Source organism: Eschscholzia californica, unplaced genomic scaffold (genome assembly GCF_041429995.1).
Source record: "Eschscholzia californica isolate CP2 unplaced genomic scaffold, dmEscCali1.0.p SCAF_5, whole genome shotgun sequence".
NCBI classification, from domain to species: domain Eukaryota; kingdom Viridiplantae; phylum Streptophyta; class Magnoliopsida; order Ranunculales; family Papaveraceae; genus Eschscholzia; species Eschscholzia californica.
Window position 1 is genome coordinate 5,508,691 of NW_028238472.1, and position 27,461 is coordinate 5,536,151.

A 27,461-nucleotide genomic window follows, 5' to 3' on the forward strand; every position below is an offset into this window, starting at 1 on the left:
ATTATTTTTAATTTCACAAAGAAAAAATGAGGAAGGTGGGGACTAAAGGAGAAAATCAAATTGAAATGAGGTGACTGCTAACAAATAATATACAAGGAAAAATTGAAACAAAGGACTAAAATGGCAATTAGTTAAGAAGTAGGTAGTAGGACTAAAAAGAAAGGTATACCCCAAAAGGAATATTCAGTATTAGTGTGTTTAAAGCCACAAATCTGCCAATTGTTAACTGGGACCCAATAATGAAATGGCAATTTAGAGATATTCATCAACTCCTTTAAATTGTTCAATCTCCTTCGAAAACATAATTATATTTCACCCAACTTCTCTTCTCTCTCTCTCTCTCTATACCCAAATCATAAAAAAAATTCTCTCTCTAAAGACTTCTTCCTTTCATCTAAAATCTCTCTAATTAATGGCTATCTCCTTCATCACTAGAACATCAAGAAATATCTTCTCTAATCATCTCCATAGAAACATAGGTTCTTTGGGATTTTGGTATAGAAATAGTTTCAGAAGTTCATCATCAGCAGAAAAAGCTTTGAGAAATTCAATCTGCCAATTTCGTTTTGAATCAACTAAAGCCCAAAAACATCAAGAATTACTCAATTTTGGTTCTGATTATGAAGAAAATCAGGTACCCTTTTCTTATTTCAGTGAGATTCTTCTAAATTTCATATAATAAAATTCAGGGTTTTTAAAAAAAAAAAATTGTTTTAGTTTGATAAGCTTATTTTGATATTGAGAGAAATGGGGAAGAAGCTAATTTGATATGAATATCTATATATGATTTTATAGTTGATGAATTATGCATGCATATATTGATATTGAAATGGATAAAGAGAATTTGGGGAAGAAAAGAAGGAAGATTTGTTTAGATTAAAGAAAGGACTAAACTTTATTAGTATATCAAAATAAAACTCAGATTGAGGTTTTAGAGGTTTTTGTAAAGTCATGTTTGGCGCGAAGAGAATGTGAATTCCTAGTAATTGCAATACCTCATTATATAGTTTGATTCGGCAGAGAATGTGTTTGGTAGAGAGTAGATGGACGGAAAGAGAGTCGCAAACCCACCCACCCACCCGTGGGGTTCTCCTTTCAGGAGTTTGCCAAGTACTATTTTGGAATGGAATTCTTGGTAACTGCATTTCGTTCCCGCACGCCAAAAGTGGCCTAAGGACTTTTCTTTATTATGGCTCAGCTTGATATCTGGTCAATTTTTGCAAATATTCAGATGCCATTTATGCCTTGTTTGTGTTCATTTAAGTGCAACAATATGAACCAATTTACGTTAGCCTCTAAGAATTTGGTAAAACATTCGTGTTAATGTTTGTAATTGATCCATATAATAGTACTTAAATAAACATCGCCAAATCGCAGCAATTCTCTGCCGGAGCCAATAATCTTTTCACCATGTACATTATCCATACCAAAAGTCGTATTTTGTATAAGATTTCCAAGCCCTTCCTAAATTGGTTTCAAATTTGACTATTGTTGTGTTCCGCTTTTCAAATTCTCGACCTTCATTTGTTTAGAAGTTTTAAAATGATGTTATTTCTAGTGAAAATGATCAACATGATGATGACTATCCAGTCTCATAGATAGCGGACAACGAAACCTTCTTTTAAAAACTTATTTCTTGCCATTTATTTGCAGGTCTTGGACTTCCCAGGTGGACGGGTTACATTCACACCCCAAATGAAATTCATATCTGAGTCCTCTGGGAATCGAATGGATTGCTATCGAGTTCTTGATAACAATGGTCGGACGATTATAGGTAGCAATTACCAGCAGGTTTGTGTCGTCTAAAAATAGATTATCTAATAGAAATTTTCACCAAAACTTAATTCAGATCTTGGGTCTAGATGATCTAATCTCTTATCTTCGAGGTGACGTGTTCCAGCTTAGCAAAGAAGTAGCTCTGAAAATGTACAAGGACATGGTAACTCTTCAAGTTATGGACACCATATTTTATGAAGCACAAAGGCAAGGAAGAATTTCTTTCTACCTTACCACAATAGGAGAAGAAGCCATCAACATTGCCTCTGCCGCTGCCCTATCCTTCAATGACATGATATTTCCCCAGGTTAGCTAAACTCCTTGCGTTTATAACGATAACAAATTATACACTAACTCGTATATTTATACATATTCTTTAAGTTTGATGAATGATGGGTTAATTTTTTTTTTTTTTTGAATCTATGTGGAACTGCCGAACAAATGCAGTATAGGGAGGCTGGAGTTCTCTTATGGCGAGGTTTCACTTTACAAGAGTTCGCAAACCAGTGCTTTGGAAACCAAGCTGATTACGGGAAAGGTCGGCAGATGCCAATCCATTATGGGTCAAACAAGCTCAATTATGTAACCGTCTCTTCAACAATCGCGTACGTAGATCTCTCTCTCTCTCTCTCTCACACGAACACACACACATACATATATATGAAGCAATTATGAAGCATAACTGCATAAGTAATTTTTTCGTTCTCTGCTCGTGAAATCATAACTAAATATTGTGATACCAGTACTCAGATTCCTCAGGCTGTGGGAGCTGCTTATTCTTTGAAGATGGATAAGAAAGATGCATGTGCAGTAACTTATTTTGGCGATGGTGGAACGAGTGAGGTATATAATACATACCTAAATACAGAATAGAGATGATAAGCTAATAGCTTTGTCAAATATCTTTCTCTGAATATTTTCAGGGAGATTTCCATGCTGGCTTAAATTTTGCAGCAGTGACGGACGCCCCTGTTATTTTTATATGTCGAAACAACGGATGGGCCATTAGTACCCCGACGGCTCAACAGTTTCGAAGTACGTACACAATTTTATACCAACCTAAATATGCATAATTATCAAGTTACTGGTATACTAAGAGGTAGAAGTAGCAATTGGCTGAGACTTGGGTGATTTATGTTTTCTCGTATTCTCTAAATCTGACTCGTTGAAATTTGAACTGTCCAACTCAAATGGACCCAAAATCAATCCAAATCAGGCCTTCAGATGAGTCAGACAAAAACAAACATCCTTAAATCGGACTCGAGACTGACGAGACAGTTCAGTCCTCAAGTCAGATTCTTGCAAAAAGGAAGCTACCTGATGAAATCTGAGTTGGAAATTTTTTTTTTGTAAAGTACTTAAAACTTGCATTTTTTCCATTCAGATTCAGAAACAAGCCAGATTTTGGAACCATCTCTTGAGTTGCTCTTACAATCTGCTTCGAGTAGCATATCTGATGAAAAAACCCCTTTCTTGGTTTTAACACATGGACCGATTTTTTAATTTTTTCTTCAAATCAACAAAAATTCTCGATATGGAATTCAGTGAGTCCCAAATTGCTTAGAAAAACCTCCTAGACCCGAATTATAACATAACACCTTCTCTTATGTATTGGCAAGGCCTTTTCGGCGGGTTTAACACCTAGATAGATTGGTAAGGTGGAGAAGCCTGGGGTAAGTCTTGGGCAGACCCATGCCGAGGAAAAACCTTGTACCATGTGGAACAAGGCCGATGGGGCTCATTGGTGCCTAAATCAAGTACAAGATAATTGATATTTTAAATTTTTTACATCACTTGGACTCGGCGAACAAAGCTAAAGAACAATGAAGTCACATATATCTATCATACTAGTTGTAATAGACTCTGTATCAAATTCTTGTTGCAGGTGATGGCATTGTTGTTAGGGGCCAGGCGTATGGAATTCGTAGCATTCGAGTAGATGGAAATGATACTCTTGCTGTTTATAGTGCAGTTCGTGCTGCTCGTGAAATGGCCATAAGTGAACAAAGACCCATCCTTATTGAGGTATCCTCAAACTTGCCTCTTACGAAACATCATTCTTATCGTAAAATATAATGATGATGCACATTTATCTTCGTACAATTAAATTTCTTGCTTATGGCTGTTAACGTCAACAGGCACTTACATATAGAGTAGGGCACCATTCTACATCGGATGATTCAACCAAGTATCGCCCAGTCGATGAAATTGATCATTGGAAGAATGCTCGAGATCCTGTAACTAGATTTAAAATATGGGTTGAAACTAATGGTTGGTGGACGGATGAAGATGAATCACAACACAGGATTGATGTCAGAAAGAAGGTGAGTATGCTTATACAAGTTCTTTCAGTATCCTTTCTATACCCTTTTTACACACTCCCCGTAGTTCCGGTAGTAAGACATTTGAAAGGGTTGATCTTCTAACTACGTCCGGACAAAACGGAAGAAACCGACCTTAATTTGCATCATCTCTGTGTGAGCCCCGTAGATGTGGTGTAGCTAAAGTGTAAGAATAAGAGGAGACAAATAGACCTTAAGCCATTTGTATATACATATGAATCTTGACTTTGGAAATTATTTATCTATAAGGTCGATCGACTCTTTTAATCGTTTTTGAGTCCTAATTACCTTCATATCTTTGGTTGTTGTTCTGTTTGGGTATTGCAGGTGTTGGATGCCATTCAAGTTGCGGAAAAACAGAAAAAGCCTTCGCTTACAGAACTTTTCAGAGACGTATATGACGATCGACCGACCAATCTCATAGAGCAAGAGAGGTTCCTTAGAGAGACAGTCAAAAAACATCCACAGGATTACCCTTCTGATGTGCCTCTCTAATATGTCTTCACAAACAAAAGAATTGCCTCTCTCCCTCTCTCTATGTAATCTTCTCCAATGGCTTTAAGCTGCTCAAATTTAGAACCCACAAATATTTGAAGTAAAAAGTACTTCTTTTATAACATCTAAATGGAGATAGAGGAGTAAAAAACCTATAAAATTTACATATCATAACCCTTCTATGACATCTAAAGTGGAATTAGAGTCTATTGATTTCTCTTCAATATCAACCACAACAATTTACAGAAAAAAAAATATACTATACGTTAAACAATAAATGCCGGGCCACATAAATGTCAGGACCGGCTATGCATAGCCCTCCGAATTTCAAGGTTCGTTATTAAAATCATGTAACACAGCCCAAAATGCAAAAGACATATGAGGGAGTTTATTCTTGGGGTTCATTGTTTCCCTCTTTCTCTGTTAATTAAATGAACAAAGTTTTTGGACTTGGTTAACAATGTGGATGCTACTACAATGGCATCTGATTTTTTCCAAAAAGAATATGGCAAACGTAGTATAGTGTACAAATGGATGTGTTTAAGTAACCACATCCACATTAATTTTGGCATGTGTTTCTAAATTTGATATCATCAATGAAGTTATCTATTGATTTTCATTTCTGTGTGTTAATATAGAGTATGTAATGTGATCTCAAAAAATATCAGAACAAGTTTAGTTAGAATCCCTAGAAAGGACTACAACTTCATAAAACAAGACCATTGGACTACTTTCTAGGTTTCACAGAATCTGTCAGACGAGTTTCACCGACGACCTATTCTGAGAAATTCGTTTGACGGATTCCGAGAATCCTAGAAAGGGGTCGGTTTCCCAGCTCCTAAGGATGAACATTTGCTACGAGTGAAGAGTTTTTTTTTTTGATGAAGGAGTTAGAGTTAGAATCCCCAAAAAGATTGAAGAACATACATTTCTATCTTCACGAAATTGGCAGATTGAATTTCTCAAAGTTGTTTCTGCTAATGATAAACTTGTGAAACTATTTCTATAGAGAAATCCAAAAGAACCCATGTTCAAACAAATATCTAAATATTCACTAAAAAAAAAAAAAAAGTAAGCCCACGGGTCAACAACCGGACCCGATTCTCAACCCTACCGCGAATACACCGAGATTCGTCTTCCATTCGGTGGGAATTTTATTTCTTACTTTTTAATCAAGGAAAGAAAAAAAACTCTCTATTTTGATCCCTAATTTTCTTCCACTTTTACTCATCAAAATATCTCTCCATTCTCTGCTTTTTTGTTAACCCTAGATCTGTGAATTTCTTCAATTCGAATTGAATTCTACACATTTACAGGTAATTCTCAACCTCATTGATTTCATGTTTGATTCGGTTTCAACGATCAAATTGATTGATTTGTTTTGTTCTTCAATTCGAGCAATCTATTATTGTGTAGAGTTCTTTAGGGTTTGTGATTGATTGTGTTTTTTTTTTTTGGTTAAAGGAGATGGATTTATCAAGTACAAGTAAACCAGAATTTGATTATTTATTTAAGTTATTGATGATTGGAGATTCTGGAGTTGGTAAAAGTTCTCTTTTATTAAGTTTTACCTCAGATACCTTTGAAGATCTTTCTCCTACAATTGGTATGTAATTTTCCTTGTTAATTATAGTACTTCATATAAATTATGCTTTTTTGAGTCTTGATTGAAGATATTAATTCTCAGAATTAGGTCACTTTTCCCTTTTCTATTTCATTTTTTCTTATAAATTGTGGTTGATTTGATACTTTGATTGTTCTATTTGGTAAAGGGTAATCTATAATGAAGTAAACTTGTGTTATATTGATGTCTAGAAAAGGCAATATGGGTTAGGCTAAATCTATCTAAGAGTTTGGTTCATATTGTTTTTCGTTCCAGCTAGTAAATGTTGTGAAGGGAAAAGGATTGAGAAATGGTTAAGTGTAAATGAAGTGTAACGTTAGGAATATAGAATGGAGATTAGTAGGTATGGTAACACCAATATTGGGTTGGTAAGAGGGGATTAAGACTTCATCAGAATCAACAAGACTTAAAACTTTCACTAATGGAGATATATTTTCAATTGAAAATTTTAGTTCTGGTCAAAAACTTTATCCACAAATGCGATATCTCATACATTGATCTTTCTTTCTTCTTTGAATAAGAACACTTCTCCTACTCCGTTGCGGTGAAGATTCTTCTCATGTATGCTTTTTGAACAACTTATAAAACCCTGAAGGCTGAAACCTTCCACTTCTTTTTCTAGTTTGAATCATCTGATTAAACAATTACCCACAATGCAAAACTGATTACTGGATCTGTGATTAAGACTAAGATTTAGGGTAAAATTGTAAAAATGATCTTATATGCGCCCTGAACCGGAAATTATACGATTTTGATAACATTGCATATATGAATGTACCAAATTTGTAACATTTGTACCTTACGTAACTATACGCCACTCTTAGGCTTGGCCATCGTTTTTTTTGTAGCACCTAAATTTTCTTTAATGTCTATTTTTTTACCTTTTCCATTGTAGGTGTGGACTTCAAGGTCAAGATAGTAACCCTTGGAGGAAAAAAGTTAAAGCTTGCAATATGGGATACAGGTAACAATTTGTGTGTGTGATTTCAATTTTACTTTATGACTAGTGGGCTTTAATCAAATCCTGATTGAAGACACAATCTATAGGAAACTGTGGGGGTTCTAGCACTAGTTCTGTCACCTTCTGGCAGCTAGTTCTGTGAACTTCTTACTGAGCACTTACAGGTTGATGAGCAATAAAAGTTAGTTTTGCTTTGTAACATGAAAATGTATTTTTCCAACTTAGTCGCTAGGTCATATCATATTCTCTTGTTTCTAAGTAGGAAGTGAGAATGTGAGATTTAGTTTATATTACATGGAGCAACGGAGATCATGAGAGCAGTATTAATTAGATTACCAGCATGGCATCGACTTTTTCCTAGTTGTTGGCATTTATGGTTCTTCACTTTTGTTCATAATGTCTCTTTTTTACAGCTGTAACCTCCATCAGATCTTTGAGTTTAAAATTTTTAAGTCAATACCTCTTTCCTTCTTATAATGCAACCTTTATGCGTTAATGCCGTTTCGGGTTTTGTTGTCATTGAACATGTACCATCAGTTTAACTTGAGAAATACTTGCTAGAAAAAGGTTTTCAATTTTTTTGAAGTAGGCAAGGTAGTCTCAAAAAAGCCCTGAGGCAATTTATTTATTGCTGATATTAACTTAAATCCGTTATTTTGACCACGCAGCTGGGCAGGAAAGATTCAGAACATTAACAAGTTCGTATTACAGAGGCGCACAAGGGGTTATAATGGGTATGCATTTTCTGGTTTCTCTTACCTTCTTCAAGTGTATTATTAACTTGTACATTATTTAATTCAAAAACTGCTTCTGAGTTCTGAGAATGTGGCCAATTCATGTGTTGGTTGTGGATAAGTGACTGAAAATCATGTTCCTAGATTTACAATGTTCCCAAATCCTTGGTTGTGGATAAGTGATTGAAAAATCATGTTCTTACATTTCCCAAATCCGTAATTCTCTGGATGATTTTGATGGTCGGATGCCTTGAAACTTCCCTTGAGATAGTTAGAATTTTTATATAAGAAATATATCTAGGTATCTCATTACTTTCCAACAAGAAGTTTATGTTACTGGAACCGCACTTCCCGACTTCCCATTGGTTTACACTGCCTTCGGTGTGGTTCAAATTCGATTTTGCAACATTCTTCATTTTAACGACCTTCTAAGGTGCTCAGATTTGCTGCTCGAACCTGTTTCTTACCTTCTTTATTTTGTCATGACATTAGGGAGGTCCAGATCTAGACTATGTTCTTTTGGTTCGTATCTATGTTTTAGAACTACTGAATTTTCTCTTGAAATGGCTGGTGGTTGAATGATGCTCCTGCAATTGCGATTGAGAGGCTTAGAGGGTGTTTGATTTTTGCACTTATTAAGTGATTTTCACTTAATAAGTGTAGGCCGGCAATTTTAGGCCGTTTGTTTTTTCACTTAATAAGTGAATATCACTTGTAAGTGGGGTCAAAGTAAGTGCAAAAAAGTAAGCTCCAACTTGGAGCTTATTTTTTTGCACTTACTTTCTAAATGCTAAAAAAGACATTTTTATCCCTCTCCGAATATAATAATTACCAATATGATTATAATCCAAAAGAAAATCTTAAACAATTGATAAGTAAAAAAATCTTTTTATGACTTTAGCGATGACACTTTTCCTTCTCACTCATCCTTCACCTAAGCTTTTCTCTTAAATTTTTTTCACATCTTTCCTTCATTAGTCACGGAACCACCCAAACTCCATGATGCAATGTAACTTCTTTCTCCTTCATACTTTTTAATTATTTGAGGTTAATATTTTCAACACAAAGTACTCATAAACCGTAATTCTCTTGTATCTAAACTCGCGAGCACAATGAATTAGTATGAAATAGTAATATGTAAATACTTTAAGGTCAAAATAGACAATTTCTCATTTTTATGACATTTAGAATTAATATAAAAACAATAATCAAGCACTTAGAAGTGATGGAAAACAAACGCCACAACACTTACAAGTGATATCACTTACTAAGTGATTATCACTTAGTAAGTGGTAGCACTTACAAGTGCTAAAAAATCAAACACCCTCTTAGTAATTAGCATCACTTGATGGATCAGAGCCCACTAGTTCGGGGTCGGGTTCCCCCGTTCATACATGATTCGGGCAAAGCTTCTCTCATGGCCGTTGAGTGTCAATTATCAGCGCAGATATAGCCTTTTGTTTTGATATCTTTAATTAAACATTTTAGATCTTAAAATGCAAGACAATCAAGCCAGACTTATAGAAAACTAAAGGGGGTGATCTTCTCTGTTGATTTTTCTTTTGAAAGTCTCTTCAAATGCTTTCGTATTGATAGATCAATGATTAGATTAGATAATGAAGGTGACAATGAGAAGTCTGATGAATAAAAAAAGAAGCTGCATAAAGGGTAATGAAGGAGATTATCTGTGATTTCTAGGTGTTGGCAAATGATCTCAAAGTCCAATGCTTGGCCCAGTCCCACATGATCCAAGGTGGGAGACAGGCGCTTGCATATGAAGGCCTCGGACCCTGTCCCCCTCACTGTGCTTTTGCTGCACCCCAGAACTTTTGCTTCGTCCCACCTCAATTTTCGCCTCTATGAACGCACTCTAGTCAAAATTAAGAAAAATACAAAAACCCACTTGCCTGTTTACTTGTTTAGAGTTAGAGAAAATAAGAGGTGTCGCTTTTATCAGAAGGAGAATCACATTACACTCTCTTCATGTCAGATAATGTGTGAATACTCAAATTCTTGGAAATGCTAACAGTACCTATAGCCACCTCATTGGCACCCGCACCAACCCAGTTCAGACTTTGTCTCTTGAGAAATCAAGAAGAACCTTATGTTGGATGGCTAAGTAGATCTGATCCTTGCTACTCTTCTAAGGGACTGGTCTGATATGTTATCCAAGGATGATGGGCTGTACGTTCTTCAAGAATCTGGGCATGGAACTGCTGATCACGAAAGCTGTTGTTTGAATTGAATGTATCAGACTTGAATACCAACTTTCTCTATAGTGAGCGAGAACTCAAACTGTTTGAACAATGTAATAGGCTTGGGGTAGGCTCCAATATGTCATTTCCACAGCCCTCCACTTGTGTCAATCAATCCTAACCGACTTCTAGTGGTGCCTATAATTGACCCCTCAAGTGGTTGTCCTTCAAATTCTAGTCTTCAGGTGTGGATAGACAGTGGAGGTTTTGAATTCATCTTTCTGTTTCAGATTTCAGCATAGTATTCCTTTCTTTATCTCAATAGTACATTAAATACTTTTGGATTGTTACTTTCTGATTTATCTTACCTGTACTCGTTCGCCTTACCTTATTCCATATAAAATACAGTTTACGATGTAACAAGGCGAGACACATTTACGAATCTTTCTGACGTGTGGGCAAAAGAAATCGATCTTTATTCAACTAATCAAGACTGCATCAAGATGCTTGTGGGAAACAAAGTTGATAAGGTAAATTTGAGCATTAGAATGCTTTCATACTTATTGAAGAGAGTATCATTCAATTCTACTACAAAGTTTGTCATCTGCATAAATTGAAAAATTAGTTCTTCCAATGCCTGCTATTTTGGGTTTTCATCAGATATGAGTATGTTTGAATTATATAATTGTAACATCCCCTTCTCAAGATATCAAGAATATATAGTTAATTTTTTTTTTCATGTGATCAGGAAAGCGAAAGGGTTGTCACCAAAAAAGAGGGAATAGACTTTGCTAGGGAATATGGATGCCTTTTCCTTGAATGTAGTGCAAAAACTAGAGTCAACGTGGAGCAATGTTTTGAGGAGCTTGTTCTAAAGGTATTGTTGTTCCAGTTCATAATAAGCGAGATTCAGATAACTGATGATACTTGTTTTTTTATTGTCTGAATCCAGCCCGCCTGGGTTCGAGTTGTCTGAATCTGGGTTGTCAGTCCGACTTGTTTTGGTCTCAGTTTAGGTTATTTTACAATGGGATCTATGGTACTTCAGACTTATTTTATACCCGACTCGAATTGACCAAAAATCAAATAGGGACCATCTATCTGAGTCGAATAAAAAACAAACATTCTGAAATCTGACTCGAGTTTTCGTGTCAGATCTTAGATTTGAATTTGAAAGGAAAGAAAAATAACACCACCTTATAGATAGTTTGAAAAGATGCGTTATGGATATGCAGATATTGGATACACCAAGCCTCTTGGCTGAAGGTTCCGTAGGTGTTAAAAAGAACATCTTTAAACAGAAGCCTCCCCCAACAGATGGATCATCGGCTAGTGGTTGTTGCTGATATCTCTGTCCTGGATTGTTGTTGCTGCTGCTGCTATAAGGAATAGATATCTCTCTCTACTCTCTCTCTCTCTCTTGTCACCAGCGAAGTTTTCTCCATTGTTGTTAGGTTTTCTTCGATGGTGATCCGACAGTTCCATAATATATCCAATTTCATACTTGCCAAGAAAGAGAAGAAAGGAAAAGAATGTAAATTCAGAACCATCTAGTGGTAGTGGTGATACTGTTTGTCTGTGTGGTTCATTTTGTATGTTGTTATTAAACTAATTCATGTTTTCATTCAGTTTTACGCTTGCCTTTTTTTACAGTCTTTCTTCGAATACTTTTAGCAAATTTGGTGGATAAATAGAATATTTATAGAAATGTTGTACAAACTTCTGTTGTCTTCCTTACCCTACTTATGTGCAAATTCTTTTGTCTTTGCTCATGGTAGAAAAAGGGTAAAGTCTACAAGTCCAAGTCCAAAAGTCCAAGTCCACAAGTCCAAGTATTTCAACAGAAAAAAAAAAGTCCAAGTCCACCAATAGACACCTTTAGTTAAAATGGAGTACTCCCAAATTTCACCATTTTTAAATTTTAAATAAATTTTCTAACGACTCAAATTTCAGAATATCTGTTTTTGTCTTATAAATCATTGATATGACTTTTTTCTGATTGATTTTCTGTTTGTTTAAATTACGCGATTCACAATATCAAATTGGGACAATGAGAAAAAAAACATTGGCTTAGTTTCCTCGTGCCTAAATCCCAACTAGAGCACATGGTCGAACACTTGTGCAACGCATAAAGTCATTGTCCTAGAATAATAAGGGTTTAAGGTGAACAATCCTGATACTCTGTCACACTACTATTCTTGTCTAATCCGAATCAGGGGATGTGTCCAGACAGAATCTAAGGAGAGAAACTAAAACACACTCTGTAAATCTTGTCCATCCACTCCAAAGACATTTTGATGTGAAAATAGGATGAATCCCAAATGAGGAAGATGAAGTGGACTGATCAAAAGAAAAAAAAAAGTCAATGTTCTTGAGTATGAAAACCCATTTAAGTAGAATTTCTTATTCAAAACAGCGTAATTTCTCTCTCTAAATACCAAACCCATAGACTCAGAGAAGAATAATCCACCAAACAATTAAACCACTCAAAGAATCAAACCACCACCACCAATACTTCCATTCTTCCTCCAACCATTTCTTTCACTACTTTCCTTCCTTACAGGTAAAACCACTATCTCTCTCTCTCTAGTTTCCTGATCTCTTCTATCTAATTTTGACTTCAGAGATAACTTGATGTGTTCATCTAGCAAAAACCCAAGTTGGGTTTTTGTGCTATTCAAAATTCTGATTCTGGGTTTTGCTAATTACTAATATATATGCATCTTGAAGTTTAATTCTTTCTCTTTAGTGTCAGTTTTGTATTGAAGTGAATTCAGAACTTGGAAAAGAACTTCTTACTTGTTGTGTAAGGGCTTAATTTTGTAATCTCAGATTTCATCTTGTTAGATATGATTAACCCAATTTTTTTAAAGACATGTATTTTAAGATGATAATAGAAAGATCATAATTCAAGTATCTGTTAGTACTTCATTCACCATCATATTGATTGGGATCTATTTTGAAGCATCTGAGTCACTTATTTACTTCATTGGTTGCTTTCTTACTGGTTTCTCATGTTATTAGGGCAAAGATAGGAAGGGGTATAATGGCTAGTAATAGTGCAGTAGCATGTGTAGAACGGGCTACCAGCGACATGCTTGATGGTCCTGATTGGGCAGTGAACCTCGAGATTTGCGACATTATTAACATGGACCCGGGGTATTTCTCTTGCATCTATTAAATTTTTGTTTCTCAAATTTTCGATTTAGCTCCTGCATAGGCCATTTGTCATCTTCATGGCGATTTCTGATTTTGAGTACCTTAGCTAGTTCTAATAATTTTCGTACCATTAGTATATTACTTCTGTTATTTATACCTTCTCCGAGCTGTGAGTTATTCCCTATATTTCGTCCAATCCACCATTTTCTCGAGCAGCTCTTTGACTATGTACAACATATTTTCCTTCATGGCGTTTACATTGCCACGAGGGAGTTTATTAGGGGTGAAGTTTTCTCTCTTGCCCTACTAGTGGCACTTAAGGCAACTTTCGAAATCCTGTCTGAAACTTCTAACATGTTTTAAAATTACCTACTTAATGTTTGCCTTTTTTTTTTGAAACTTTGAATTAATATTGAAAGAATGAGTAAAACGGGAAATACAAGAGAAAATAAAAAAACAAAAACAAAACAAAAACCAAATAAAACAAAACGGAGACAGACAAAGAGAACGGCCTAAAGATACATCATGATAGCCTCCCAATTGGACACGAAGTCCAAAAAAGAAAAATCGTAGCCCAAACTGAATCCTAATTCCAATGGAATAGTATGGCTAAACGCAACCTCCGCTGCCAGAACACTGAGAGGAGTAGACACTATTAAATCGAACCTAACTTTCCATATTGCCCACATGATCGCAATTGGGATCACGGTCCAGACCTCTCAACTTGATTTCTGTACCTTGAGAATCTGTCATTTAGCTATAGCCTATTAGCCTGGTGACTTTGCCTTGGGGATCACCGATGTTTGCCTTCACAAGACAATTTCTTCATTCTCTTCCTTTACAAAGCACCCACTAATTAGTAACGAAAGATAACATGTTATTAGTAACTTCATGTGTGTGTGTGTGTGTGTATATTTACATATATTGCTCTAATTGTTGAAATACTCCTCCATTCTGGGCAAAGGTGGAATCTCACTTGTAGTTTCCCCTTGTAATTGGCTTTGAATCATTCTATGACCGCCTGGTTATGTTTTTCATGTTTATGGCTTTATTCACTATGCTAGTTATGTTTTAGCTTAGATTGTTTATAACTTCATTTAAATGTTTGAATTGATCTCACATATGCATCCTATTTCCATTGCATTGTCCTACGTCCACTACTATCTTTAATACAACATATTTAGCGATTTCCATGTTTTAGAACCCACTATGAGGGGCTTGACACTGAATAAGGGTCACTTTACACATTCTCTACTCCTTGAATTATAAAGAAATCCTTTCATTACAGTTTAGTCTTAAGCATCCGCACGTCGTAATTTATTGGATGGAATTGCTTGGTAACTGCAGGCAGGCGAAGAATGCATTCAAGGTTCTTAAGAAACGTCTCGGAAGTAAAAGTCTCAAGAAACAACTTCTTTCTCTTTGTGTGAGTGTGTCATTCACTATTTTTCAGTTCAATCTTGAAGTAGGACTTATTTCGTGCTTCAGAACATTTTTATATTTTTGTTAGTTGCCTACGTTCTATTAACTTAAAAAATTTTAATTCTCCAAAATGGATATGGGAATCAAGATGTCACTTAAATAGTCCTACTGGTCTGCTCTGTTTTTAACAATGTTAATGGCCTAGCGACTTAGTAAATGGTTAGGGTCTCAACTCCCATGTTTATTTATGTTACTAACTGTAAGGTAAGTAACGGAAACTCTAGTCCCCCTTGCATATTGCCTTCAGGATTCCCCTAACTGTTCTTTGTTACGTTTGCGACCAACTCTTCCAAATTTGGCGTACCTTAAATATACACCATGTTAATTAAAAGTCTACAGGTTTATAGTTATTAAGAGATTTGTTCAGTTAACTAGTTATAATGGATAATAATTGAAGTTGTATGGAAATGGATTTGGTTGCAAGTAAGGGTATTGTATTATGCATCATAAAAAGGACCCGAAAACATACCGCTACTCAAAATAGCGTAAAAAAGAGGGATTGCTGCGGACAAAGAACTAGCATAAAAATACCAGTCCCACATAGTTACCAATGCTAGGTAACACTGATTGAGATATATATACTCCAATGCTTATCTGACATCATTAGCGAATAACGTCTCCAAACTTTCGCCTATCGTGGATTTTCAGATATCCTCATTATGATGTTGTTCTGCTTTTTTTTTGGTTTAGGTATTGGAGACTCTTAGTAAGAACTGCGGGGACCATGCATTTCAGCTGATAGTTGAAAGTAATATACTACATGAAATGGTCAAAATAGTGAAGAAGAAGGTAGGCTAGTTACTCCTAGCTTTCGACAATCTTCTCAATGTGCTACCATATTGATGTCATTTATGCTGTATTGGTCTCCTCAATTTTGACTCTGCAGCCAGACTTGAATGTAAGGGAGAAGATACTGATTCTCATAGATACATGGCAAGAAGCTTTAGGTGGACCAGCAGGAAGGTTTCCTCAGTACTTTGCAGCATATAATGAACTAAAGGTGCACATCTTAACTTCCTGTTTATGCAGCATTTGATTTCCAGAGTGAATATTTTAATCCAAAAGGAAGTAGTTCCCTCTATGGCCTATTTTGCAGAATTTCTTACTAATACTATTGCAGTCAAACTTGTTATCTTTACTTTCGGTCTAGGAAATTGATGCTTGAGTCCCAGTCACTACATATTTATTCATATCACACTTACAAGAGGTTGTGACTTTGTAAATCACCAACTTCTTTTTAGGCTCAATTGTATATATTTTATATTTAAACTCATCTTAGTCTTCTGTTCTTGATCTTTGAATGTCAAACACATTGGAGAATAATAGATATAGTGGAGATGTGATACACTTAAATATTCTTCATGGTCTTTAATTGTTAAAGCACATCAAAAGCCACATGTTACAAAGAAAAATTAATAGTTAAATGTTGGATTTGGTAAATAAAACATTGCTAGAATGTCTGATATGTTATATATCAAGCTAAGCAGCTGTAACCATTTAAAAATAGAATTACAGTTCCGAAGAGAGAAGGTGAGCAATGAAGAGAAGTTTAGCAATGAAGAGAAGGGGGCATGCCTAAACTTGATTCCAATGCCCCTTCTTACTCGATGTTGATGTTTTGACTTTTGGATGAACCCAAAAAGGAGTATACATGTGTGGTTCTAACAATCTTTCATGATATGTAGTTCTAGTTCTGTTGTTGTTAATATCATTAGGCACAGTCTTCTGTTCTTCCCAAGCCTTGGTGCCCATGGGTCATGCGGTTCAGTGTTATGCCTTGTTCTCTCGTGTGCTTTGTCTTTGTGCTGCTTTCAGTTCTCATGATATTAATTTCTTGATATGTGTGTCAAGCAGTTAGGTTTTGGATCCCGCACTAAAGTACTAAAAGCTTCTGTATGGTCAGTGTATTTCCTTATACTCATTAAGTAGCTCTTCCAGAACTTCCCAGTGTCTTCTTTCTCCTACACTGTTTTTTTTTGCTTCCGTGGGTACCATTTCACCCATTCTGAGATGGTTTTCATTGGTGTTTAAAGTCTTCAGAACTGTCTTTCGAGTTTCGAACAGATTCCATCCCTCGAAGTCGAGGTGGGTTCCTCCTAAAAAAGAATCAATTAGGATGGTGTATGCACTTCCAGTTCCATGGGTTTCATTTCACCCTTCTGAGATGATTTCTTTGGAGATTGTCTCCGGAACAGTCTTCTCGAATCTCGACAGATCCCTTCCCTTGGAATTGATGTTGGATTTCTCCTTTTTAAAAAGGTGCATTAGGATGGTGTATACTCTTCACCGGGTAAGCCCTTACGTGCTGGGTCCTAGTTGATCTTGGTTTCCTTTTATATATTACAATCTCTGTCTTTCTTATTGTTCTGGGACTTTTCCGGGATTAAAGCATCCATGAGTATGCTCCGTGCAGGAAGTCCTTGTTTGTTCAAAGTTCGAGTTTATAACTCCAACTGAAATTCACTTTGCATTATCTGCTCTTATTTTTCCTTTGACGGGGGACTGATGGTGGCATTGGGCAGTTTGAACAAAATTGCAACTATTTCTTTTGAATGTTAGTTTGGTCATTACTAGTTTTCTAGAGATATCAGATGTCGAAATTTCTTTCCCTTGAGTTGGAGATAACCGTTAGACATTGAAACATGTCACTCATTCTTATCGTTCCTCTTGAGGGGGGTCACTTTTGTAGTATCGGTTGTGGAAGTGGATGTATATTTGTTATTTTGTTAGATACATCATCCTTTAGGGTCTTCTACAGAAGCCTACTGCGATAGGCTTGTTGCTGCTTATAAGTTCAATTCGTTCTGTTTCAATGAACTAACAGTTAATGTGTTGATTCTTAACTAAATTTCAGTCAGCTGGAGTAGAGTTCCCTCCCCCTGCAGAAAACAGGGTTCCCGTATTTACTCCACCCCAATCTCAGCCAATTGTTCATCCGGCTTTGACTTATCACGATGAAACTCTCGAGGCCTCTTTTCCAACTGATGCCTCTGGTCTCAGGTATTTTATTTGTTTTATTAGAATCAAGATGTAAGGACTTTTAACGACAATAAATTGTTACTTCGGCACTCGTCATGATGTGCAATCGAGCTGGCTATATTTTTTACAGTCCCTGTAAACACAGAAATCAGTGATCAAGTTGTACAAGCATCACCATGTCTTTCATTCAAAATTCCCTTATGTGAGATCAAGTATGATAAGAAAAATGATTGCAGATTGTTTTTCTCATTGATATCTAATTAGGATGAAGAGCCGCATTAGTCAACATAGATTAGGTCATGTAGAGTAGAAGTGAGTTAAAAGTTTTAAATATTGTAAGTTTCTCATTGAGCTTTATGTATTATTCTAAATTTATCCCGCATTTTCATCCAAAATTTATACCCATCCGGAACAACTGAACGATATTGGAACCTTTCCCTACCATTATACCATACAGTTTTATGTATCTTGAATTGCTAACACAGGTATATATTTGTGCGATTCTGTGTATACATGTGTACTTGACTATGTTACGAGATAAATTTGATGTCCAATCCTCTTGTTTGTAGCAATAATAGACAGCATAAGATGAATTTTCATAAAACTAGTAGCTTTGAGAGAAATTCCGTTAAGGGAACTTGATTCACAACAATAGCTGATCAGAAACCATTGTTTTTTTTCCAAGAAATGCTTGCTAGTTGATCTGATAATCTGAGTGATTATTTGCTTGATCGTCTACTCATATGTCCTTAACTGCAGCTTGGAAGAGATTCAAAATGCTCGGGGTCTCGCAGATGTATTAATGGAAATGCTTGGTGCCTTAGATCCTCATAGTCCTGAGGTAACGCCATCTTTTAAGTTCCTTCGTGGGAGTCACAAAAGTACATGCCTTTTTGTATCAATGTTTAATGAAGCTTGCTGCCTTTTAATTATACTTCGAGTCTTCGACTTGAACAATGTAAAGGAACCATTTTACTTCATTAGAAAAACAAGAACGGATGTCTTGTCAGTGTTAAGAAACAATTTTTTTTCATTCTCAAAAGAAACAGTTAATGGTAGATATGTGAATATGTCACATACAAAGAGAGAGAAACAAGCAAATTCTAAGCTTTGGTTCAGGGTTGACATTTTATGGGCCTTAACAAGTTAGTTATTAGCCGACGATGCAATCATGTTTAAACATTCCAAATTTGCAACTTTAGAGAATAACCACTCTTTCAAAAGAATAATTCCTTCCCTTTTTATGGAATTCTATTTGTGATTCCTCTCAAGTATATGGACCCTAAAAATATTAGGTTTTATTTGTTTGTCTGGGTAATTATTTTATAAGTAGTGGTGACAATAGATAGTATCTCCAAAGGCTGACTCCTTTTATCTGATTGTGCTTCTTTATCTCAGAGTTTGAAACAAGAAATTATAGTGGACCTTGTCGACCAATGCCGTGCATATCAAAAGCGTGTCATGCTTCTCGTGAACAATACTACGTAAAATATCTTCCAGCTCTCTCTCTCCTCTCTCTATTATATATATATATTTTTATATATAGATGTCTGAAACTGATCGTGGTGACTGCTTTTTATCTTACAGAGATGAGGGACTTCTATGTGAGGGGTTAACATTGAATGACGACTTACAGCGTGTACTTCGGCGACACGATGACATGGTAAATGGAACACAGACTGCACTTGTGGGACTAGTACCAGCCACTGAGACTTCTTTGGCACCACTTGTAAATGTCAACCATGAAGATGACGAGTCTGAAGATGATTTTGGTCAGCTAGCTCACAGGTGATTATGACTTGCTTTTCCTTGTTTCCTTTGATATTTTTGTAGGGATCCTGATAAAAGTATCATACTATCTGTGTATGATACTATCAATATTAATTGGTGTGACTTAGGCTCCACTTGGCATTTGGTGGGAAATTATGCAAATATTTCACATCTCGTTTATGCATTCCTTTTGTTTACGTAGGTTTTGAACTAGTTTATTGGTAGCCTACATGAAGTTGACAAGATAGGATATGCATATTTTTTTAGAACCGTTACTAACATCCTATTTTGTCAAATTCATGTGGGCTACTACAAATTGATTCACACGTACAGTGCGACCAAGACGCCATCACACCAAGACATAAATCAGATGTGAATATTTGCAAAAATCCTCGTTTAAGCCTTTTCCTACTCGCTGGTTTGATATCTCGTACCCGTCAGAGACATCTGCTTCCTACACCGGTTTCCATGTTTCATAAACTTTAATAATTAAGCAAATGTAGTTGATCCTTGCTATTTGAAGTCTGTGATGCTTAATGGGGTGATTTATCCAAAGATACAACCTTTTCAAAAAAAAATATTTATTCTTTCTTCACTACTCCAATTTTCTAGTTTTTCTGTTTACATTTGAAATTACGGCCCAAAAAAAAATTCACAGTTCTAGAGATGCATTATTCAAATATTTTTACAGAGTTTCATAATGAATATTGTTTGCAGATCATCAAAGGACAATATGCAGCAGGGGCCAGGAGCAAAGTCTTCTACAAATGCTAGCCCAATTTTCCTACCTCCTTCAACGAGGCCTACTAGTACAGAGCCTAGGGATTATCTCAGTGGTGATATCTACAGAACTGAGCGACCTTCCGAAGCGGAGCCAGATTCTCTGCATATTTCTCTGAGTTCAAACCACGGAAAGTCCAGTTCGCCGTTGACGCCAACTCAGACGTTCCCTTCAACTCCTTCGTCTTATGAGCAGGATTCAATCTCAGCTTCCATGTTTTCTGGTCAGCCCAAATATGATGAACCTGTGCATCTGCATACTACAAAATCGGGAGACGAACATCTACCTGGGCCCGCTTGGGAGGTCAAAACTCCTTTTGTCAACTCCTTACCACCTCCACCAGCCAAATACAATCAGAGACAACAATTCTTTGAGCAGCATCAGCGTACTTCGTCGGATCATGGCAGTAATGGTAGTGGCGGTTCAGGAGAAGGATTCTTGAGTGACAGTCTAGTAGAACAGACCCAAAATCTCTCTCTTAATCAAGCAAAGAACAACACTCAGGATTCAACGAAGAAACAGTCCAAACCAAAGGAAGATGCCTTCCTCTTCAAAGATCTGGTGGATTTTGCAAAGACAAAGTCTTCGTCTTCTTCTTCTCCGTCGGCCTCTAGAACGTCTGGCGGTAAATAAATTGATCATTCGGAGTCGGGTCCTTCCGAATATCATATGTTGTATATGATGCAATTTTATAGTTGAATTTCAAGACTTGTTCTGGAATAAAAAGTGAGTGGTTGTGTCAGGCTTGTATTCTATGTGAAGTGTTTGTTGTATAGATTTTCATATTTCATACTCTATGTTAAAGAAGAGATTTGTAAATCTTACCTACTTCCTTTGTGATAAATTCATTGATTGGAATGTGATATAAATGCCATTTTCAGCAGCAACAATGAAGAAACCCTACTAACCTTCAATACCTTGATCATCAGTAAATTGGAGCTGCTAAAGGCCCCGGGACAAAATACTGTAGTCCCCGGATTACACACGAGACTTCTCACAATTTGTGCTTAATCCAGAGGCCTACAACATTTTCGCCGGGGGCCTTTAGCCGCACTCTCAGTAAATTCCTTGCAACCATATGTCTCAGTTTCAATTGAAAACCCTAGTTTTTATAACATTGAGTGATCATCTTTGAGACTTTTGACACTTTGAACTAATGTCCTTGTAAGACATGCACATCCTTGTTTTTTTTTTTTTGATGAATGCACATCCTTGTAAGAAATTGATGGGAAAAATTAAGTTAGTGGAAGTAATTAAAGTGGAAGTAATTAAAGTGATGAAAGATGACAAAAAGATGACAAGAAAACATTAAACAGATGAAACATTAACTCAATAATCTAGTCAGAGCATAGTCAATATTATTGCTAAGGAAATATTGGATTACTCTAAGAGTTGCTTTTAACTTCTTCAAAAAGAAACAATCAATTTACGGAGTTTACGTGTGCTTGTGGTGTACATATTAGGAAAACACGAAAACGCGTATTAACCAAAAATAAAATTAACTTTTCATATTTAGTAGGTATATTATGAATGTCTCTTAATGAGAAGTATTGAGTGTTTTTTTGTTCTAAATTTGCCATCAACAAAAAAATTATATTGACGAAGTCTTAAAAGAGTTATTCATTCTCCTATTTAAACACCTGTGGGGAATCATTATTTTTCATTAGAGTCGAGAAATGGCCCTTTACAATTTGAGTTCATCTCCTTTCTTTGTTAGCATTTTCTCCATTTTGTTTTTGGCTTCTAACTTTTACTGGTTCTGATGCTGGTGCTACTAATGAGGATAGAAAGGTTTATTCTCATATCTAGTTAATGTTTAATTAGAGTTGCATTTTCTCCCATAATAATTATTCGATAAGCTAGCCCATCAGGTGTATCGAGTGATAAAAGGTCTGTAAACTATAGTATACTGTCAGGGACGTCAATGTCATGCCCCCATGCAACAGGAGCAGCAGCTTATGTTAAATGTTTCTATCCTGACTGGTCTCCTTCTGCTATTAAATCTGCTCTTATGACTACTGGTAATTTCAACTAAGTCTATCATGCTTTTAGTTTCTTTCTGTACCTTCCCATCAGTTAGTTCATTTACTAATTTGTTCCTTTTATTTATAGCTTTTCCTATAAATGGCACCAAGGGCAATGAAAGTGTGTTCGATTTTGGAGCGGGTAATATAGACCCGGTAAAAGCGATAAATCCTGGTTTGGTGTATGACCTGGTTTGGTGTTATAATTTGAAATTATTTTTCTCTTCCTCAAAGGCGTTAATCAAGAGGGATCTTCCCCGTCCATAGGACGGGGAGGAAACCTAGTACACTTTAAAAATAAAACTTACTATTAGTGCTACTATTACTACTACTATTACTAGTATATTATATATTGGGGAGGATCCATGGGGTGCGGCAGCACCCCCTCCAGCCCCAATGAAGTCTTTTGTACTGAATGTTGAAGGAGATGGATCACAAAAAGCAGAAGCAATACTATTCTGGTCAGATGGGGTTCACAGTGTGAGAAGTCCTATTGTTGTTTATACATCCAGGGGCGAATCCATTGGGGCGGGAGGGGGTGCCGCCGCACCCCATGGATCCTCCCCAATATATAATATACTAGTGGTAGTAGTAATAGTAGCACTAATAGTAAGTTTTATTTTTTAAGTGTACTAGGTTTCCTCCCCGTCCTATGGACGGGGAAGATCCCTCTTGGCTAACGCCTTTGAGGAAGAGAAAAATAATTTCAAATTATAACATAAATTACATTAACTTCCCTTAATTTGTAAATTATATTACAAGAAATATCACTAATAAAAGACTTGATAAAAGACTTCCCTTAATTTGTAAATTATAGATATGGCTATCTAATATAACAGCTATGTAATAAACGCAACAACAATACTATTCTGGTCAGATGGGGTTCACAGTGTGAGAAGTCCTATTGTTGTTTATACATCCAACTAGTTATGTACTTCTGATAAGATAATAATACAAGTTTTCTATTTGTCTTAATAATCCTTCTGCTTTCTGATCTTTCCTATTTCTTTTTCTGTCTTCTATCTTGTTCCACTCTTACGGTGTTTTCAGAGTGAAGTATGAGTACAAATATGAAACAATGGAGTGGTTGGGCTATTAACCATGAGTGCAGGGGGAGTGGGAACTGAGCCATTCGGCCATGGAATATTATGAGGAGGCCTTACCCTCTATCCTATACAAATATGATTCAAACATTTTTTGGCGCTCCTTAACCCATTCGGCTGGAAACCTAATGTACGCAACCTTGTACTCGTTTCTATTTTGTTCTTTTGTAAATGTACTTAGTTACTTGTAATGTAAACGTCTTTGTTCTGTTGGAGCTTCTGTCGATGAGTTTATATCACTTTCCATTGTTAAATTTTTGTGATACTTCGATTTTGAGGAGAAGAAAATCGTATACATCTTTCATTTTTGTGAATGATTTGCCAGAGCTCCTGAGCTTTTAGCCATGGATTACAAAGATGATAAGAACAACGTCAAACAGATGAGTTGTATAATTACATAAAAGTATTATGAGGACACAACTCTATCTGTATAAACATTGTATTATAGGTGGATTGGTATAGACTAAGAGCATCTCCAATGCAAAACTCAAAAAAATCTCTATTCGTCCTATTTGTCAAGTTCCAATTGAGATTCTCACTCCTAGGTGTCGAAAATAGAGATCCTCAATTTTTATATGTCTCCAATGCAACACTCTAAACTCTTTTATTTTACTTACGTGTCATGGTTATTTTTGTAAAAAAATAATTAGTTATTTTGGAAATATACGAAGACTTGATTTCTATTGGTTGAAATTTAAATATTGATGAGTTGGACAATTAGAGATATCTCAAGAGGACACTCTGAAAATAGAGTGTCCTCTTGAGATATCTCTATTCCACTCTCGACACATCATCTTTGAGATGTTAGTTGAGTTTTGCATTGGAGATGATTTTTTAAGAAAAACTCAGAAAATCCTATGTGGCACTCCGAATTTCTAAGATTGAGTTTTGCATTGGAGATGCTCTAATACACCTGAATACCTCAGATATATACAAAAACAGATTGATGCCTGATTACCTCATAAAATTGTAAGGCCGCGGCTTTGGGGAATAAAGAAAATTCTCCGGGGAATAAATTCTCGAGGGAATTCAGATTTTTTTTGAAAATTCTCCGGAGAATAATTTTTTATAGGGAATGCAAAATACATTTTTTTGAAAGTTCTCCTCCATCTCATCTATTCTCTCTGCCACTTCATCTTCTCGCCACCTCATCATCTTCTCCGGCAAAGGTTGCCGGCCGGAAAATTTTCCGGCCGGCGACCTTCAAAAAATCTTTTTTTTTTCTCTCTTCCTCTCTCTCTCTCTAACACTCCGGCGAAGGGAGACCTTCGCCGGAGGTCCGGTCTGTTCATGGACAGACCAGATCTCCGGCGAAGGTCTCCCTTCGCCGGAGTGTTAGAGAGAGAGAGAGAATTAAAAAAAAAATTTATTTTTTTTTTAAGTTTGCAGGTCGCCGGCCGAAAAACTGGTCGGCCGGCGACCTTCGCGGAGAAGATGATGAGGTGGCGAGAAGATGATGAGGTGGCGAGAAGATGAGGTGGTAGAGAGGTGATGAGTTATAGCATCTTCTAAAATTAGAAGCCCCTTAGCAATAAAAAAGAAACATAAAAGTCAATCTTATTTGACTAGTTTTAAGAAAAGTCTTTATTCCTCGGAGAATTTTCTTTATTCTCCAAAGCCGCGACCAATTGTAACTTGGGTACTTACTATTGACGTATACACACCCGACCCATTTGGGTTTGTCAAAGATCCGATAGCTTACCCGATTACATAGTCAACTAACCACATTTGATTTGTTTAGATTTTATTCCTTTTGTATCTTATCCTACTAACCTATATATACTTGTAATCCAAACTCATTTACATATAATAAAGAATTCAAACTTAATCTCATTTCCCTCTCTCTCTCTACTGTACTCGATCTCTCTCCCTTTCTATCAACTCACTGTCTCTCGAGTTCTATCTCTCTCACTCATCTCAGTCTCTCGGGTTTCATCTCTCTTACCCGAATCGATCTCTTGGGTTGATCTCAATCACCTACTACTCTCTTATTAATTCATATGGTAACAGAGCATTAATTTTTTTTAACATGAGTTCATCAATGGATACTTCGACTGTGACTGTCGGACAACAACCATCTCCGTTGTACGATGTTCATCATTCCGACTCACCCACAACGATTTTGATTACACCTCTTCTCTCGGGTGATAACTACCCTTCATGGTCTCGTACCAAGAAGATGGTTGTTCATGCCAAAGACAAGTTTGCACTTGTTGATGGTACAATCCCACGTCCAACTTCTCCAACCGATCTCCATTCATGGAATCGATGTAATGACTTGGTCACTAGTTGACTTCTCAACTCCGTGGATCCGGAAATCGATTCTCTACGATGACAATGCCGCGGACATATGGCATAATCTACATGAGATTTCTCTCAAACCAACGCTCCCAAAATCTTTCAACTCAAACGCGCCATTTCTTGTTTAAAACAAGATGAATCCGACGTTTCCGCATATTTTACGCGTTTGAAATCATTACAAGATAAACTCCAATCTCTCATTGCTTTTGAACCATGTATTTGTGGTCATGGTGAAGTACTCATGGATCGTTTGAACCAAGATCGTTCAATGGAATTTCTCCAAGGTTTACACGATCGATTCTCGGCTATAAGAAGCCAAATCTTACTTATGGACCCGTTTCCATCAATCCTTCGTATTCACAGTATGGTAAAACAAGAGGAAGTTCAACAACATATCATGAGTGACACATCCATTGGTCCGGAAGGTGCTGCCCTAGCAGTCCACCAATCCGGTTATGGTGGTCAATCTCGGATGGACAAGGAAAACCGAAATGATAAGCCAAGGTCGAAGCGACCACGACCATTTTGCGACCATTGTCATATGCATGGTCATTTGATTTCAACTTTCTACAAATTACATGGTTATCCGTCTCGTCCTCGATCAAATGTTACTGCCGCAAATGTCCAAACAATGGCTGCCTCTAACGAAGTGCCTCTAGCCACTTCCATGTCACAAGAGAAATATGCCAATATTTGCTCACTCCTGTCCCAGCAACGTCCCACTACAGGCACTCCTTCTGTTCTGCCTTCTTCCTCGACTGGGCCGAGCTCCTCTGACTCACATATCAACCTTACGGGTACGTATTCTATTGACACCCCCTGGGTTATTGATTCGGGTGCTTAAAAGTACATATGTTCGGATTCATCTTCATTTACTCATTACTCTATCGCTCCTCCCAACTATTATGTCCGGTTACCGGACGATAGTCGTGTGCGAGTCTCTCACATTCGATCGGTCTCATTTACTAGTTCTCTTTATTTACGTCACGTGTTACATATACCGTGTTTTAAATTTAATTTGATTTCCGTTTCGGAAATTTCTCGCTCACTTGATTGTGAAGTAACTTTCAATTCCTTTTCATGTGTCTTCCAAGACCTAACGACGGGAAAGAGGATTGGACATGGTGATCCACGTGATGGACTTCATTTCTTACGCACGGAACCTAGAATTTTCTTTTTGTAATTCCGTTTCGGATTTGTGGCATTGTCGTTTGGGCCACCCTAGTATTTCTCGTTTCAAGTTTTTAGCAAATAAAGTTCCGTATATTCCCTTTAATTCAATAAATAAATGTTCGTGTGATGTTTGTCTATTATCGAAACAAACACGTCCACCATTTCCCATAAGCACGTCGATATCTTCAAAACCGTTTGAACTTGTTCATGCGGACTTATGGGGTTCATTTTCCGTTCCCTTTTTATCCGGACATCGATATTTTCTCACCCTCGTCGATGATTTTTCACGATGTACATGGGTGTTTCTTATGCCTTCAAAATCGGATACCAAAACGTATCTTAAGAATTTTTTGTCATATGCACAAAATCAGTTCCAATCTTCCATTTCAAATATTAATTCTGGCAAAGGAAACATCCCTTTTCCGCAAATTCAAACACTACTTAAGCAAATTATATTTGTGAATGCTCTTCGCTTTGTCTCCACGGCAATCTCTGTAACATGGTAGGAGCAATTTTTTACTATGTAATCATCATCTTTTCATAAGCAAATCTCGACCAGTTA

At 36.5% G+C, this 27,461-nt stretch overlaps 3 protein-coding genes across 3 annotated transcripts; all 3 read left to right on the forward strand.

The window, feature by feature from the left end:
* Positions 1–228: 228 nt before the first annotated feature.
* Positions 229–4,737, forward strand: LOC147536530 (thiamine diphosphate-binding fold (THDP-binding) superfamily protein). The gene is made up of 9 exons (XM_086644771.1): positions 229–634; positions 1,654–1,791; positions 1,901–2,083; positions 2,224–2,381; positions 2,520–2,619; positions 2,700–2,811; positions 3,662–3,801; positions 3,915–4,100; positions 4,446–4,737. Exons 1-9 carry the CDS (start codon positions 413–415, stop codon positions 4,611–4,613), a joined length of 1,407 nt encoding a protein of 468 aa, XP_086500897.1. The 5' UTR covers positions 229–412; the 3' UTR covers positions 4,614–4,737.
* A 478-nt stretch (positions 4,738–5,215) lies between these two features.
* LOC147536531 (ras-related protein RABC1) lies at positions 5,216–11,846 on the forward strand. Its single transcript, XM_086644772.1, has 7 exons — positions 5,216–5,929; positions 6,078–6,219; positions 7,133–7,201; positions 7,867–7,932; positions 10,536–10,657; positions 10,876–11,004; positions 11,363–11,846. Exons 2-7 carry the CDS (start codon positions 6,081–6,083, stop codon positions 11,471–11,473), a joined length of 636 nt encoding a protein of 211 aa, XP_086500898.1. The 5' UTR covers positions 5,216–5,929; positions 6,078–6,080; the 3' UTR covers positions 11,474–11,846.
* Positions 11,847–12,287: 441 nt separating this feature from the next.
* Positions 12,288–21,167, forward strand: LOC147536532 (TOM1-like protein 3). The gene is made up of 10 exons (XM_086644773.1): positions 12,288–12,690; positions 13,152–13,286; positions 14,634–14,712; positions 15,459–15,557; positions 15,655–15,768; positions 17,623–17,768; positions 18,507–18,588; positions 19,146–19,231; positions 19,335–19,535; positions 20,235–21,167. Exons 2-10 carry the CDS (start codon positions 13,174–13,176, stop codon positions 20,929–20,931), a joined length of 1,617 nt encoding a protein of 538 aa, XP_086500899.1. The 5' UTR covers positions 12,288–12,690; positions 13,152–13,173; the 3' UTR covers positions 20,932–21,167.
* The last annotated feature ends 6,294 nt before the right edge of the window (positions 21,168–27,461 follow it).

What these genes read in the sequence shown, in the direction of transcription:
- LOC147536530 (XM_086644771.1), top strand. Translation starts at nt 413, where the DNA reads ATGGCTATCTCCTTCATCACTAGAACATCAAGAAATATCTTCTCTAAT. An exon ending in CTGATTATGAAGAAAATCAG is followed by an intron (nt 635 to 1,653) that starts GTACCCTTTTCT and finishes ATTTATTTGCAG; the next exon opens with GTCTTGGACTTCCCAGGTGG. An exon ending in AAAGACCCATCCTTATTGAG is followed by an intron (nt 3,802 to 3,914) that starts GTATCCTCAAAC and finishes TAACGTCAACAG; the next exon opens with GCACTTACATATAGAGTAGG.
- LOC147536531 (XM_086644772.1), top strand. Translation starts at nt 6,081, where the DNA reads ATGGATTTATCAAGTACAAGTAAACCAGAATTTGATTATTTATTTAAG. An exon ending in CGCACAAGGGGTTATAATGG is followed by an intron (nt 7,933 to 10,535) that starts GTATGCATTTTC and finishes TATAAAATACAG; the next exon opens with TTTACGATGTAACAAGGCGA. An exon ending in TGGGAAACAAAGTTGATAAG is followed by an intron (nt 10,658 to 10,875) that starts GTAAATTTGAGC and finishes TCATGTGATCAG; the next exon opens with GAAAGCGAAAGGGTTGTCAC.
- LOC147536532 (XM_086644773.1), top strand. Translation starts at nt 13,174, where the DNA reads ATGGCTAGTAATAGTGCAGTAGCATGTGTAGAACGGGCTACCAGCGAC. An exon ending in TCAAAATAGTGAAGAAGAAG is followed by an intron (nt 15,558 to 15,654) that starts GTAGGCTAGTTA and finishes TTGACTCTGCAG; the next exon opens with CCAGACTTGAATGTAAGGGA. An exon ending in CAGCATATAATGAACTAAAG is followed by an intron (nt 15,769 to 17,622) that starts GTGCACATCTTA and finishes ACTAAATTTCAG; the next exon opens with TCAGCTGGAGTAGAGTTCCC.